Source organism: Mycteria americana, chromosome 1 (genome assembly GCF_035582795.1).
Source record: "Mycteria americana isolate JAX WOST 10 ecotype Jacksonville Zoo and Gardens chromosome 1, USCA_MyAme_1.0, whole genome shotgun sequence".
Lineage (NCBI taxonomy): Eukaryota > Metazoa > Chordata > Aves > Ciconiiformes > Ciconiidae > Mycteria > Mycteria americana.
Genome location: NC_134365.1, coordinates 199,154,882 through 199,171,490, shown reverse-complemented (window position 1 = coordinate 199,171,490; position 16,609 = coordinate 199,154,882). Strand labels below are relative to the sequence as shown.

The 16,609-nt window shown below is 43.0% G+C and overlaps 1 protein-coding gene across 1 annotated transcript in view; it reads right to left on the bottom strand.

Moving 5' to 3' along the window:
* FLT1 (fms related receptor tyrosine kinase 1) overlaps positions 1-16,609 on the bottom strand; it is a 113,237-nt gene that overhangs the window by 55,808 nt on the left and 40,820 nt on the right. The window contains exon 12 of the mRNA XM_075498865.1: positions 3,749-3,863. Within this exon, the coding sequence (XP_075354980.1) occupies positions 3,749-3,863 (115 nt within the window). The remainder of the gene's footprint in view (positions 1-3,748; positions 3,864-16,609) is intronic.

Sequence of the window (16,609 nt, the reverse complement as noted above, 5' to 3'; positions counted from 1 at the left end):
ACTGTGACACAGACCCAGCTTTCATGGTACCTGTTATTGTCAGTGGGACCTCAACGTTTGCTAGCAGCAGAGGGATGGGGCAGTCAGGGACCTTCTGTTCCATTTCAGGTTCTCAAGAATGTGGCTCTAGTAGGTTATTTCAAAAAACAAGGGGGTTTTGTCCCACTCCCTCCAACTTTTCCCTGTACTCAACTGTCATCCTGTCTACTGTCTCCTTCCCTTGGATTTATCATCCTTTCTTCTTGGCCAACGGTTTCTGCTCTCTCTCATCTGAACTCGCCTTCTTAGCGCTCTTCTGTGCATTCTCCATCCCAGGATCTTTGTTCACCTTCCCTGCAGCTCCCTGGCTCTTGTACCCCTGTACAAGGAGTATCAACTCCTTCTTTCAAAGCTGTTGATAAACCAGTGTGTGCCTGCACACACAGTAGACAACATATACCCAATATGTATGCACTGATACCAATGAGTACACCGGCTCTTTGTACCTCATTATTGCAGATCATTCACAGATTGACATTTTAATGAACACTGATCATGCTAAGAATGATAATAATCAGCATTAGCCCTGAGTTATACATAGCAGTTAGCTTTAGCTGGGAACACTGAGAAGTGATGGTTTTTAGCAGCTGAATGACAGGAGAGTGTCTGTGACCTGTTTACATGATAAGCCTAAGAATAGCCCAACTTTGTAGGAAGGCATTGAAATGTCCAACAAAATGAGAATGAAAACTTTGGGTGGGGGAACCAAATCACTTCCAGGGTTGTCTTATGATTAAGTATTATGACTTACATTACAAAGTTCTTCCATTATAGCACTCGAGTTTCTCAACGTCCTTTTAGAGAGGCTTCAACGGAAATGTTACTAAAGCACTGTTGTTGTCACGGTTTCTCTGTCACCAGAAGAATAATGTAGCACAGGCTTCCTGCATTACTTTAACCGTACAGACACAGGGTTTGAGGTTTTTCTAACTTTAAAAACATACTTGTGGCTACCTTGATAACCACAGACAAACAAACAAACAATCAACCTACCACAGCGAAAAGCCAAACTGGAGGGACTCAGATGTTGCACATACAGGAAACGGGTGGAACTGGCACAATGTCTTTAAGCAAGGTGAAAACAGCTACCTTGGTTGCTAAAAGAAACCTTTTGACCATTCCTTGTTCATCTCTTCCCTTGATTATAATAATCTCATCCTGTGGTCACCCCCATTTCTCCTTTCATGCTAACCCAAATGTGCAACTTTTTGAGTTTCTTCATCCATTTCCTACTGCTTTGTCTCCTATGTCTTTGTTGTTCCCATTGAGCTTTGAGATTGTTTTTACCATGCATGCTATGCTTGGATGTGGAAGTGGGGTAGACACTCTGTTTAGATAGCAGGAATCCATTGATGTGGAAGTGCCTCAGAGAGCTCTTCGTAGCTGTTTGCAGTAGCAGAACTGCTCACAGTAGCAGTCCCTCAGAGCCAGACACTTGTGATGACGTGCTGCATTCAGGGAGCTCAGTGCTATTAACAGTCTTACAATATCCCAGCAGATGAGGAAGGGTTTTGTCTGAACTGTGTCCCTTTGAGTTTGCTCTGGGAGACCGAGAATGTCTCTTGGACTGCAAAGAGTGAAAAGCTACAGACTCCCACAGAAAAAAAAAAAAATCCTGGATGCTCTAGAGCAGCTGTCTGTGCACAAATCATGCAACTCACAACTTGGCCAGGAACCCAGGCTTAGAGAGCATTTTCTACTTACAATAGCAATCCAGCTGGGCTTGAAAAGCTATCAAAGAGCAGCAGAAATGAAGAAAACTTAGAAAAGCTGTGAAAAAGTGGAGCAAAGAGATTTTTTCACTAACCTCCTCTTCCCCATAGGGACCAGGAGAAATAAAGCAATGCAAGATAGACCTTTCTTAGATGAACTAAACATCATGAAGACAAGGAATACCAAGGAGAACCACTAAATTTCACTGCAAAACTTTCCATGTAACACATGCAGAGACCATGCCTTGGTTCATTTCTGGGCACATTTTTAAAAAAGGGCTGCTTGCCAAAGACTTCAAACAAAACCTGCAATTCTGCTGCAAGGACCCATTATTAGCATCTTCCTCCAGGGAGGAATTTATTTGCTGTTGACTGGAAGTTGCTTTGACATTTCAGCCACTCCTCTTCCGCTGTCTCCAAAATGCATGGCACACAAGGAGAATGGGGTCTGGTCATTAGACAGCTCCTTCTGCACCCTGTGAGCAGGTAAGACTTCAACTATAGCATGGCTAGGTTCCTTCTGGAAAATAACTGGTTCTCATCATCTTTTGTTCATCATTCCCCCTTTGGAATAGACTCTGTGTTCCTGTGCCTGAAATGATTTCCCTTTCCTCCTTCAAATCCCTCCTTGTGTCTCGTTTTTCATGTGCTTTCCTACGATAGTCTCCCCTAGGAAGCTGTTTGCTCCCATCTTTGCCTTGATCTTTAAGCACATAGAGGTGGCCAGCTAAATAGAGCAAATGCCTCACTGGGATCCAGCCCTTTCCCATATGCGGGAACGGTGCCACAAACACCTGTGCTTTCTACATAATACAACAGCAGGACAAAATGCAGTCCCTGGCCTGATTCTTGGCTGCACGCAAAGCCCTATTTATTCTGCCGTCTGTGAAAGGGCCCTAACATGAGAGTGATTACAGTTTATATCCATTTTTACATGCAGAAGACTGAAGGCAGCCATCAAGGAAAGGAGACCTATGTCCCTGGTGTCCTTAGAATTACAAAAAGCATTTCAGTGTCCTTAGAAATGACAGGCCTAGAATAAGGTAGGTTTTAAAATTTATAATCTCTTCAGCCATTACTGCCACAAACCAAACTAGTCTGTGAAACCAGATGCTGTGACAGTGGCATGGCATTGTGCATCTTTGCCTGAGCTCCTCCGTAGTGCAGGCTACCCAAGCACACCAAATTAGTCTCATGGCTAACCCAGGGAGGTGCAGTTGCTCTAGGGCATCCTTTAGATAAACATCTTGATTATCCATTGGTTTTAACCAATGGAGAATCCTCCATGCCCCTTGGCAAGTTAATCTCATTGGCTTTTTCTCCCACATTAGACACCAACAGACAACAGGCCTGCTCGTCCTTCAGAAGTGCCTGCATCTCCCCATTGTCCATAATGGGATGCTTGACTTGGACGAGACACAACATTTAGACCGTTAATGGAGCTGGGATGAATCCCGCCCTACTGTCTCTGACTGAGATCTCTCTCAAACTTTGCTTCTGTAACCTGGATTCATTTGGCCCTTTAAATTTTTTATTGCAAGAAAAAAACTGGTTACCAAATAATCTAGGACCACATCTGTGAATAAAGTCTCTAATGAGAGTAAATTGTTTAATTCTCATAGGAAAAAACAACAGGAAATTGTGCAATGTCACAAAATGAAGCAAAGATGGCCTGGAACCCTGCCCCTGTGCTCCTGAGGTGCCCCAAGATACTACAGACCAGCTCTAAGAAAGCAGCTCTAAGAAAGTGGGTGAATCCCACTGATACACTCTCCTGGCATGTCACTTACCGTAATATGACTGCATGCAGAAATAAGTACATCTCTACATCTCAGCAGATAAATACCAAGTATGGAAGTTATTTGCATGTATGCAGCTCTTCATATCTGAACAATATAAAAATACTGGCTTCTTCACTGTTGCCTTGAAAGCATCTTACAGTGCCTTTTCAACACACATTGTCACACAGAAGGGTTATCTGCTCCTAGGAATCATACCTTATTTTTGCCCTCTATTACAGCCGTTCGCTCAGTGATGCTCTGGATCCTGTTTCCTATGTTGCTGCCAGCTTTCAGGATGAAAGAACCTTCGGTAGAAGAGCAAAAGCCATGCCTGAAGACAACAAAAATTGAAGTTTTATTGATTTAGTGATAGACTGAAACATTCAACACATAAGACAAAACTATTCTTCTGGAAACAGTGATCAGTCAGGGAAACTGCAGGTGCTGTGATGACCAGGCAAGTGTAGTTACTTTTCATAAAATCTTGAGGTTTGGAGCCTGATGATTGAATCCACTTCCACAGCCCCTCCTTGAATATTAGCTCTCTGGAGTCAGTGTTAACATTTAACCCACTGTGGACTGGGAGGTCAGAATTTACAAGCTGAGCCTAATTATAGGGCTGTGCAAGACCAATATCCCATTTCCAATGCTCCTGTTTTCAGCCACTGTCATGGTTCAGGCTTGGCTTCAAACATGAGTTCATATTATTTTCAGCATTAAATTCAAGACAAGTTATATTTGTTTCAAGATCCATTCCCTAATGTATTGGATGCTGTTTCACTATGTGCAGGTTCTTTTTGTTACCATGAAAAATGATGCAAGTTCTCATCTGAGTGTTTTCTTCAGTTCAGTTTACAAAATGGCAAAATATCAATACTGGGATTCCATGAGTACAAGACATACGGTAAAAATAACCATAATCCTGCAAATTCACAAAACAAAGTTAAACAAAACTATACCTAATTGCCAAAGGGATTTAAATGTTCATTTAATCTGAAAAAATCAAAGTCATGTTAATGAATGGAAATCTCAGAGAAAAAATGTTTTTGCCTTACACAACAAAGTGGCTTCTAATCAGAACATTCAGGTGTGGTCATGGTAGAACTAATTTGTTTCCCAAAGCCTAATTTGGTACACATGGAAATAAACACATTGGAATGCTTCTTAAATGCTGTCTGTCCCTATTCTTCTTTGAGGATATCTAGTTTTGCTTTTCATCCAAAATTTACTGGTTGCTTGTTCAATTCCAGCTTCAACAGCAGAGCTTAACCCTTTGGCAGGGTCAAGCTCTTTCAAATACGATATGTTCCTTTGATCTTCCATGGATCTGAAAGATAACAACTGTAGTATCTGTAATCAAATAGTTCTGACATGTATATCAGTTGTTTGGAGAAATGACCTTTAAAGCCCAGTGACTGGATAATGGCATGTGATGCAATCCTGACCAAAGAATGAGGTTCATTTCCCTTCAGCTAACTGTGCAATTTGCTTAAACTTTGTGTTGTTTATAATATCAATGGTACACTAACTTTACATGCTTGTTTTAGTTGTGCAGCTTTGCGTGAAACTGGCCAGTGTCTTAGCAGATATTACAGCTTAAAGAAATGATGATACGTAAACTAACTTGGGCTGTAATCATTAGCACAGATATATCGTCTGCCCAAATTTCTTAACATGCATTGAGAGGCTCAGTGAGCTGAAAAAGCCAAAAAACAGGAGCAGGCCATGGTCATTCATGCATGGAGAGAGCACATGGAGCAATAGCATAGCAGGAAAGCCCTATCTACGCAAACATTTCTTCCAGACTCTGGTTTAAAAGCCCGCTTCTAATACATGATTGTTGAGGCCAGGGTGGATGAAAGACAGCTGCATTAAGAGAGTTGATGAATTCAGATGGGAAAAAATGGTTAAAATTGTTCAGAAAGGTAGATGCCATTTACTTTGCACATTTAATGCTTTGAGAAGTCCGGTTCTGTAACAAGACTAGAATACAGAAGACATGATCATGTTGCTAAGCTGATAACATTTCCATGCCATAGCAGATATCAGAACTTATTTCATGATGCCAATACTGTAGGCACACAAACAAGCAGTATCAAAGGCATATCCTCATGACTGGGTATTTGGGCAATTTCTGTATAGGAAGACCGAGACCCCAAAATCTCATTTCATCCATACTAAAAAATAATTTTTTAAATTTTCATCCTTTTAAACAGATGGAAACCAGTATCTTTCCTCACAGAATGAATTTATGTTTCTTTGTTACAGTGCTGAAAATTTGTGCTCCTTACTATAAAAGACCTTACAGAGACACATATTTTGGTAAAGGACAGAAAGAAGGTACAATGCACATTCAGAAACTGCTTGTGCTGCTGTGAAAGGCATTTCCAATCTCCTTTCTTGCAGCTCTGGAGTCTCCATGTTTAGTTATTATTATACTCTTCCTCATAATTCCTTGAAAAAGACTTACAGTCTTTTTAAATAAAATATATTTAGGTTGCAATGTCTTAGGGATGAGGACAGTGTTACGTCTTTGTTAATGCTTAGCACAATGGGGTCCTGATTAGTCATTAATACCATAATACAAACCACCATCATAATTACAATAACATCACAATAACAAGAAAAACACATGTAAAACACTAGATGAAATATTAGCCCTGGAGGCACATATGTGAACTCTACTGACTTCACATATCATACTATCTCCAAACTGTCAATTACAACGTTAATGCAATTATAGTAGAAAATCGAATACACTTCATAGCTGTTGTCCACGGTTTTAATAAAAAAGGAGTCACAATCAAGCTGAGAATACATTATCCAACAGCCCACGGTACACAGCGGGAGATGCGAGTCCTGTCGTACGTGCCGCTTTGGCTCCACGGTCTGCTGGATCAGCAAACGTTTACAAAACAGTTGCAGCGTGGCTGCCACGCAAAGTCTAGGACGAGACTCAGACTCATGCCTTTGGATGCAGAACCAGATGCTTTCCCTCCTCAGCTGCCAAATGCTCTCACTTTCACCTCAAATACACTAACACAGCTTAGGGACAGAGAACACGAGCCACCTCCAGCCTCCTGAGCTGGTTACTCCGGTTAGTACCCGGTCATCCTTCCTCTTGCTGCTGCCAGTGGTGCCCCGTGAAGCCACTGCTTAAGCCAGCAGCATCAGGTAGAGCTGGGGAAGGGACAAGTGGGAGTAATTAAGAGAAAAGGCTCCGCTGAACTTAGATGTAGTCATCAAACCAAATGTTCACGTTAAGTACAGATACTTGGAAAGAAAGAGAAAACAATGAAAATATAAAAATTTACTCTGGCTGGGATCAAAATACACAATCATCTTCCCATTAATTCAATTGATGTTTTGTTGTGCGTGTCCTCAGATAACATCAGATACATATTTTTATGCTTTGTAAAGAAATTACAAGTTACTTCAAACTATCCACCCAGTAAAATAGCAAGGGTGTCCTGTTTGTAGCAAAAACTGCCTGTGTTTGCAGGGAAATCCCACTGAATTTTGGATTTCTGAATCTTAATCCAGACATCTCCGGAGCGCATGAATTCCTGAAATGTTTTGTTGCGGGATGAGCCTCATTGCTTTGCATCTTCAGGAAAGCTTACAGCAGGGTTACCGCCAGGTTAATGAAAAAGCACACAGTGTGCACAGAGATTGATAAACAAGCTAATATCTGCCAGCACATTTCTAAGCGCTTCTTACACCTGTTTCCCCGCAGATCCTTTCACGTTCCTACTTTGTGGGTGCAACTATGCACGTGTAGAGATCCTCTAGAATAAATGCTAAGGGGATGTGTGTACAAATGTATATTCATAAACATTATGCAATCTCAGAGCAAGGTAATCAGACTCTGCTGTCTTAGTTGAGCACTGGGAGAAGCAGAGCAATCAGGTTTCTCGTCCCCTAAGTAGTTTTTTCCATGTGCCTGCGTGCGTGCTCGCATGCGCGTTGCCTGTGTGCATGCACACACACACCTGCACACACAGGCACGCTTCATCCTTTGTGTCGAGAGCCTGAGAAACAGGCTATTCCTTTGTAAAAACAGAAGCTGTTAATGCTCCTGCAGGTTTCGAGAGAAGCCCAGCATGGGGGGAAGGAGGGGTGAGAGCAGCTCTGCTGGTGCTGGGGGAAGCCGGCAGCACGCGCTGCCTGCCCGGCTGCCTGCAGTGCGGGGCGAGCTCCGCCAGCAGACCTGCTCGCACCCTTAGCTTCGGGAATTCACGCTTCTTTGGAAGGGCTGGGGGAAGGTTTATGCAACCAGAAGTAAGTTCAGCTTTATAAAAGGTCTGTGGTGTGCAGAGCTGGCACCGGTGGGGGCCCTAGAGAAGTGGCCTGGGGGAGGGGAGCCAGCCTGCTTCTCAAGAATACTTCAAGCCCTTGAGGAAGCAGAGTGTGCCATGTTTGAAGATGCAAAGATAATCACAGTGCTGGGAACCGTCTTGTGTAGCGGAGGAAGCCAAACAACAAGAGGAAAGCAGCATATGCTCCTGATTTCGCACAGGAAGCTAGCAGCACCTCCTGCCAAAGTGAGATAAGAAAACTCCCATGGCCTATTCTGGACAAGGCCATGGTTATCACCCTTAGCTTCACACTGTCCTCACTCTGCTCCACAGCCCGCTCCCTTTCCTAATGAGTTTCAGAGCCCTCACCTCTACTAGCATACAGCATGCCAAGCACAATAGCGTGGTATATTTATAACTATTGACAGGGAAAAGTTTCCAGGGTAAGAGTGTACTTCATGTCATCTTGATGTATTTCACTGAAATCAAACTACAAACCAGCTCCAAGCTAAAGTCCTGCCTATAAACTCCTGGCCTCAGAACAGAAGTGGTCTTGTTGTCACCCCAGTGATTTATAGCTGAGCGTAGGAGCTGAGGTAAAGGATTTGTCTACTTATTCACAGGACAGATTGGACTCTCTGTATGATAGACAGTCCTAAATGAAAGCCCTAGACCCAGCTTGTGTCCAGACACATCTTCTTCCACATCCTGGAGACAGTTCTGCAATTTGCAGTTCAAGTAGTACAGTGACAAATACCAGTGGAAGAGCCTTGATCCCCGTATCAGTTGGAAAAATACTCATCTTCTGTCTTCTCATCTTCTCAGCCCCTCCCTCCCAAGCCCTCCTGTGTGATGCCAGAGGCCATTGCAATCTTTTGCTCCTGTAACATCCCATTCAATTCTCCAAGCATTCCTCTTGGCAAAGACACTGGCAGCCTCAATCACGCTCTTGTTCACTTAAGTAGTATTTGGCAATTGCACCAGTACTAGGAGCAAGAGAGAGCCATCCTGCCGTTGATGGTGACCATTTTTGAGAGTGATTAATGGCAGGCACAATATTTTTCTCAGCATCTATTCTTTTTTTAAGACAGCAATCAATTCCTAGCAGCATAGGGGCAAAGTTATTACAAATTCAAGTTGGGCTGACTCACGTCTTTCAAGAGGCGGTGGTGACGATGCTAACTTTAAGACAGGAACCCTGGAAATTCCTGGAATTGTAAAGACTATATAGGAACTGTTTTCCACTTGGAAGTTATAAAAAAAATCTGAATGACATGGGCCTCGCCTGCTCTGCACCTTGGCATCCAGTGCTGTGCAATTGGTAGCGCGAGGCTGGCGTAGCCACGTGTCCTGGGGAATACTGAGTCAATTTGAGGCAGGAAACAGAGAGGAAAAATAGTAGCAGGGAGCATGTACATGTTGTGAAATGTGCTTAACAGGGGTGGAGGGGGAGAATGTGTGCGAGCTTTGGCTTAACACTATAATGCACTTGCCCATTAAGGAGCTGTGGTCCAAGCTGTGGTTCCCACTCTAGGACAAAAATAATCGGTTAGAGGTCAGAATGCCGGCCCCACCGCATTCGGTGGCAAAGCTGAAGCCAGCTGGGAGTTCATCCCAAGCACCTTCCCCAATACACACACACGCAGAGTTCGTGGGTTAGTGGGGCTAGGAGGAAATCTTCTACAAATAGTAGGAGTTGGATACAGCTTACATCATATAGTGTAGTTTGTTTATTTATATTTATTTAGGAGCTTAGCAAGGAATGTCAAACAAGAAGTCCTGGTGAGAGTGGTGCAGGTTCCTCCTCTGCACGTCTCATTCTTCAGCCCCTCGCCTCTCTGCTCTCACTGTCACTGGTCCCTACTGCTACCTACTGCAGCGTCACCAACGCTTGCCCATCAAGAACAGATGGAATATCACCAGCCCATCTCACTTCAGACATGCTCACGACTCCCAGAGAACAGCAACTCTCCATCACCACTTCTCACTGTTGGTCTCCAGCGTGGGAGTGGATTTGCAACCTAGTACACTGGACACCAATAGCTGTGCTGAAGTTATTCACTGCTGAGCTGCAGGGTGGCTGCAGGATTTCTCAGTGGCCTCAATGCATTAGGCTGGGTTGGGGCCCTGGTGCACTGCTCAGTTGCCAGAGTGACGACTGAGTACTTTTCTGTTTTGTAGGATGCTCTGTGTCCCCATTGAGGGGAATACTTGGAGGGAAAGCGCATTCTCTGGAGGAGATCCCCAATGTCCTGAATGCCTCAATGCTCCTGGTGAGCATCTTTGAAAACAGTAAGGTATATGGCATTCATGGTCTTGTTGCACATCACCATGGCTCTACGGAAAAAGAAAGTGTTTGACAGCTGTGCACTGCCTTTCCTGCTATTATCTACAGGCAACCAGATAAATGGATAGTGTTTCCCTTTCACAGTCATCCTTTCCAAACATTATGGCTTGCACTGAACTACCCCAGTATGCTATGACAGAAAGCTGATTGATCTGAACTATCTCAAACGAAGCAGTAAGATCAACAGCAGTCTTACCTATCCCACCTTTCAACCCTTCATTGGCCCATGCTCACCTTTCCACAGGGAAAAAAAAAAAAAAAATCACTTCTACATCTGGACACCTGAGCACCATGCAACACCAGCTATTCACAACAAAAAATGCAAATGCCTGAGGCTGAGGGTCACCAAAAAACATATTTTGCTTCCAACTTCTTTGCCAGTACTTAAGACCCCTGGCCATCAGGGAACATAACAGCATTTGAAAGTAATTTTTCAGTTTTTTGCACATCCTGAGTTGACCTGAAATTTTCTCACCTTGAATTGGTTATCAGATAAATATCTTTTGCTTCTTGACCCTCTGTTTCCTGCTTCACACTGCTTAACATTCTTCATGGACACAGCATACCATCACATTTCAGCCAATCCTTCCTTCCTTCCTTCTTGTCCGCCTCCTTTCCCTCCTTTTCTAGACTGTATTCACTCTCATCTCCCATGCAGTCACTGTGACTCAGCCTCCACTTTCTCTCCCTGAGAGAGCCAACCATGTCCTCCACAGAGGAGCTGAATGTTGGCTGGAACTACAGACTTATCACTCAAAGCATGAGGTTTCCACAAGCACCTAGAACTTCTTGCTGGGAAAAGGTTTTATTTTAATAGTCTGTGTTGTACTGAAAGGAAGAGGTGTTTTCTGATTTGGTTGAGCAGTCAGAAACCTCTACATGCAATGTCCATTCCTACTCTCTGTTTCTTCTATTTCCAAATAAGCTCCCTATATGTAAAGTCCAAGATACTGTTCAGACCCTTCCGGCATAAGTTATTTTCCATGCACAAGTCACTCCTAACAGCTCACTTGACTTCTAGACATAACCTCACATCTATACCCTTTCAAGATCCAGGTATTCCCAACACCTTCCTTCTCATAATGCTGAAATTCCCTTCCTTTTCTTTGCTGTCCTGACTGGATACTCTCAGCTCTAGAAAAGACTAATTCTTCACTAATCTCTTTATGCAGTCCTTAATATTCCCTGTCTTGCTGACAAGCTGGAAGCACAACTAACACCCTTTCCATTTTCCACTGATCAGCGGAGGAGATGAAAGAGCTATTGCTGCACTGAGGTTGTGTTTTTCAAGATGGTTTGTTTTCAGCTTCACTGCAAGTAGGGGTCTGAGAGCAACTGTGGGCTGACTGGAGCGAGGGACTGGAAGTGCAGGCAGAAAACAAGGAAAGGATGAGAAAGAATGGAGGGAAACATTTTTAAGGAGAGAGGGGAGTTGATTAGAGGGAAAACAGGAAGAGAAAATACTGACAGACATGGATATAAGACCAAGGATCCATCTACCCCATATCCTGTCTCAACAATGACCATAAGCAGATGGTTGGGGATGAGTAAGAGCAGGACTTACTTCAGATACTTCCTCCTAATACTCCCCCAGTCACTAATTATTATCAGCTCAAGAGCTTCCCACGATGGAGACCATTTCTACGCTTCACTGGATTTCTCTTCTAAGACTTTGTGCAAACTTTTCAAACCCCCAAAATCCTCTGGCAAGTAGTTTCACAGATCTGCTACTCACTGCATGAAGAGCCATCTCCTTTTCCTGTTCTGAATTGCACTCCTCCGGGCTTCATTTAATGGCCCCTACTTCCTGAACTGGAAAAGACATACACAACTGATCCTCAGACATCTGTGTCCTTCACAAGTCTGTAGGTGTCTATTGTGTAGCCCCCCAAGTCACCTTTTTTTCAGACTGCAGAGCCTTGACCTCCCTCCTCACTCGTCCCTCACACATTCCTCTCATTCTCTGAAATTCCTTTGATCCTTTTTGTTGCCCCTCCTGGTGTGCCTCCCAGTTTGGCTGCATCCTTTGAGATGAAAGGATCAGAAATGCTCATAGTATAAAAGATGCTGGTAATTTATGGATTTATGTGCAGTTATCATGGTGTTCTCTATTTTGTTCTTTATTTCTTTCCCAGTAATTCCTAACACTTGATTTGCTTTTTGAGCTGCTCATGATTGTGATCGCTTTCACAAACCTGTGTATCACAACGCTCAGATCTCTCTTTGTGGTAGTAATGATCAGCCAACAGCCTTTTTACATGTACAGCCTTTTTACACTTACATTTTACATGTGAAAGTCAGATTGTTTTTCCCTATGTACATCATGCATATTTATCTTCAGTGAATTTCATCTGCCACTTCATCACTCAAATACCCAGATTCATACCGTTCTGCATTTCTTCGCCATCAGCCCTCATCCTTACAAATCTGAATAACTTAGTATCATCAGCAAACTCTGTCACCTCCTTACCACCTTTTCCAGGTTATTTCTGAACATGTTGACAAGTACAGACCCCAGCACCGACTCCTGAAAAACTTCACTGGTCACCTCCCTATGCTGCAAGAACTGGCTGTTCCCTCTTAACCTCCGTTTTCTATTTTTTAACTGAATATTTTTTTGTGAGCATGATCTTACCTCATATGCCGTGTCTGTTCAAAGCTTCTGCAAAGGCTTTTTGAAAGGCGTACACATAAAAGGAAAAAGGATACTAACTAAAGTTTGTATATTTTTGTAAAAGGTGTACTCGACCCAGTAATAGTACTCCATTCATGATCACTCACAAGCACACACAGGCTTTGACCTGGTGCCTTCCTTTGGCCAAGAGCCCCTGCTAGCGCAGGAGCAGGTTTCTGGCTATGGGCTGGGACGTCCCACTGGCTCGGACGCTGCCAGCGTGCGGGGCCTCGCTCGCGACGTGCAGTCCCCACGTACAGCCTGCCCCACGCTTTAGTTTCTATGGGCTGGGCCACAGTGAGTAAAAGATGAAGCAATAACGTCCAACCGCCTGCATGATCCTTATGTTCTTCCCCTTAAGACTGGGTGTCAGACCGTCCCTAGTAAAGCCAAGAGACCACCCTGTGAAGGCAACAAGAGGAAAAAAGAAACTTGGAAAAAAACAAGGAACAGCAAGTGAAAAAAGACAGGAGAGCGAGGGTTAAAAGTATGATACTGAGCAGAGCGCTCCTGACCACCTGGGTGTTACTGTAGTCTTTATATTTTAGGTTTGATCAATGACCAATTAAAAAAATTAGTCGGGCAACATAATGCATTTTGGTTTAAAACATTTTGGAAATAGTCTTGGAAAACTTTAAATTAAAGTGATTTGAAAACTAGCAATACTGAAATTTGAAAACTTAAGCTTCTGGTTCAGCTAAGACCCATAGTGAAACCATTTACAGCTTGCAGAATAAACGCATCAGTGCATTCACTGTGTTACCCTGAGGACAGACTGGGGCAAACTGTACTCAGCATGCATTTGTCAAGCTTATTTATCCGTATATATATATGCCAGGTCTGATTCATATGGCATTTTGTAAGTAAAATATTAAAAAAATATTTTAAAAATTCCAAAATACTGACTGAGGACAGTAGGATACAGTCCTACTAGCTGTTTTCAGAGGATTGACTTTTAGCTCACAGTAGAAGTGCAGAATGGGATGCTTCAGCACATTGCTTGTTGAGGCTGAAGCAGATCAGATGCTATTTCACTTGTCTCTTGCTTTTGGCTTCAAATTCTCTGCAAGTCCACCCTGCTGCAATGTACACTCATATCTGTTCCTCTGCATTTTTTGAAAGATATGTGAAGAACATAGGGTCTGATTTTTACCTATGCTAATCTACTTCCCCAACCGTAGCAAAATAAGGGAATAGCTAGCATATTTTTTCATGTACCCATTTTAAGTACCTTTACATTAGTAGACCACTGTAAGAGGATTTTCTTGTAATAGAGTGGAAGGCACAACGGCCACCAGCCATATCCTCAGCCAGTGTGAATTTAGAGCTGAGGATCTGGCCACATGTCAAATTAAACAAAGGCATTTTTGAACTACCTGTTTATTAATGGCATCTGACCTACTTTTACCAGCTCTAAGGACTCGGACTTCCCCTTCCCGAAAATAGAAGGTGGCATGGGGAACAAAAACAGTCGCTGTGGACAAACTAATGGGCATCAATGTTTGCAGACATCCAACAATTAAATTTGGGTGGTTCAGTACATTTCTAATTAAGTACAATTAACATTTGTTCTTTACTTGTTCATTTTACATACCTCACTGATGTTCCAAATCTGGTTTCCCCTGATAATCTATCTGAGCACATCCTAATGATTCTGCCTTTCAATCCCTTATTAATACACTGACATAAACAATGCAGAAATGCAATTAGACTGCTATGCACACATGGCCTGCCTCTCTTTCACTGAAGCTGGTGGGAGTCTGGCCATGCACTTTCATTATAGTAGTTTCAGGCTTTCTACATCTCTGCAGAAGTTTCAAGGAAAACCTATAGTTTTGGCCTCGCTGAGATCCACGACATGATCCTCTTCCTCCCTGTGCAGTGCTGGAGAGCTATTCCTATAGAAAATCTTTCACGTGACCCTACCTTCACACTGCAGACAAGCCTCGAAGGGAGGTCATATTCCATTCTCATCGTGCTGTGCTAAACCAGTAGTGATTCCACTGAGGAGCATGGACCCACATTGGAGCGTTACAAACATCGTGGTTTCCCGAGATTGGCTCTTTGGCAGCAGTACCTGCTTAGGCATTGCTGCACAGCCCCTGGTCCCTGCTGCCCATTTCTGTCCTCAACTTCAGGTATTCAGGCCCTTCATTCCCAATCCCACCGTTCAGGTGGTTTTACCACCAAGAAGAGTTCATATCTTGACACTATAGTCAAGGGGGCAGAGAATCAGGTACCAGTTTTTCCAATGACTTTGTTTTTGTAGGCATCTCCACAGTACTGTCATGTTTCTCTCTCCCTCATGCACACACACAGAGAAAAAAACAAAAGCCAAAAAAATGCAGACTGATGTGACAGCAGGGTTGTAAAATAATAATCTGATATTTGGTTTGAGGCTAAACAAAACTGATAGCTTAAGGAGAGAGGGAGGCAGCAAGGTGGTGGGACAGCTGGAACAGCCAAGGTAAAATTTCAGTGTTACATCTGTTTGCAGTTTCTGAAGGGCTGATCGGTCAAACCTTGGGCAGAGCACAATGAAGATCTCTCTTGAACTGCCCACATGGAAATGTCCAGAGAGAGAAACTGCCCCCAAATGACACTGCACAACCGCTGAGGAAACCAGTGCTTCCACTGAGCAATATCAGTATCCCACACGCCTTTCTTGGCAATCTCTGCCAGACCAGTTTAAGATAAACACAAATCTGCTGAAGAGATTCAGGTCAAGAACCATTAACATCAAGCACGTTCCCAGCGTGCAGACTCTCGTTCTGCAGCCTCAGAGCTGATGAGCTTTAGGTGGAGCCCAGCCTGGCTGGCTCCGGAGACCCTCGGCAAGCCCTGCCGCTGGCTGCCTCTCTGCTGACAACCCAACCTAAGCAAAAAGGAGGCCAGAAAAAACAACTCCAGGGTGGTAGGAAAGAGGCCAAGGAGGCTGATGGACACTGTGGGACAAGTGTCTCACAAGCTGTCTTCTGCTATATCCACGGAGCAACTGGGGGCTGCCCAGCCTGGGAATGTATGTGTCTGCTACAGAGCAGCAGAGTAAGCTGGAGTAAGATAGCACTGGAAAAGAAGTTTCTCGGTCATTTAAGAAAGACTAATCTTAATTTTTTAAATTGCATTTTATTTTAACTCTCATTGCGTCTTCTACTGTCTTTTGCCTGCCATCTCTGAATTTACTAGCTCTGCATAAGCTTTAAAAAACCCCAAAACATTACTTTTTGCCCCGTACAGTTTTTCTTGACTCTTCTGTGTTTCCTAGCTGGGGTCAACATTGGAAGAGAATCTTTCCACCTATCCATCTAGTTAGCTAGCTAGCTAACAAAAGGTTATTTAATAGCAATAGAGTTAGTTTAAGCAAAGTAGTTTTAACAGAAAATAAAGAACAAGGAATTTTGATGACTTTCTCTACATTCCAAAAAGTCAAATTTGTTGAGCAATTTTACAGTTTGTTGTTTTTTTTTTTGTTGTTTTTTTTTTTTAATTTGCTACCAGTAAAATATGGAAACTGTTTAATTTGGCTGGCCTCCTGTTACTGGCCTGAATGATGTAGAGAGGAGAGCTATGCAAATTGATTGTATTAATCACAAAGCATTAAAATATATCTTCATTTTTTTTAAAAGCAATGGAATCCCCTGAGGTATTTTTAGATTTTTGAAACAGAAATACTGTCTGAAACAGAAATTGAAAGAAGCAGCCAGATAACCTAATGGTTTCTATTAAGGAGCCCATAGGCAACAGTCCTTCAAAAATAA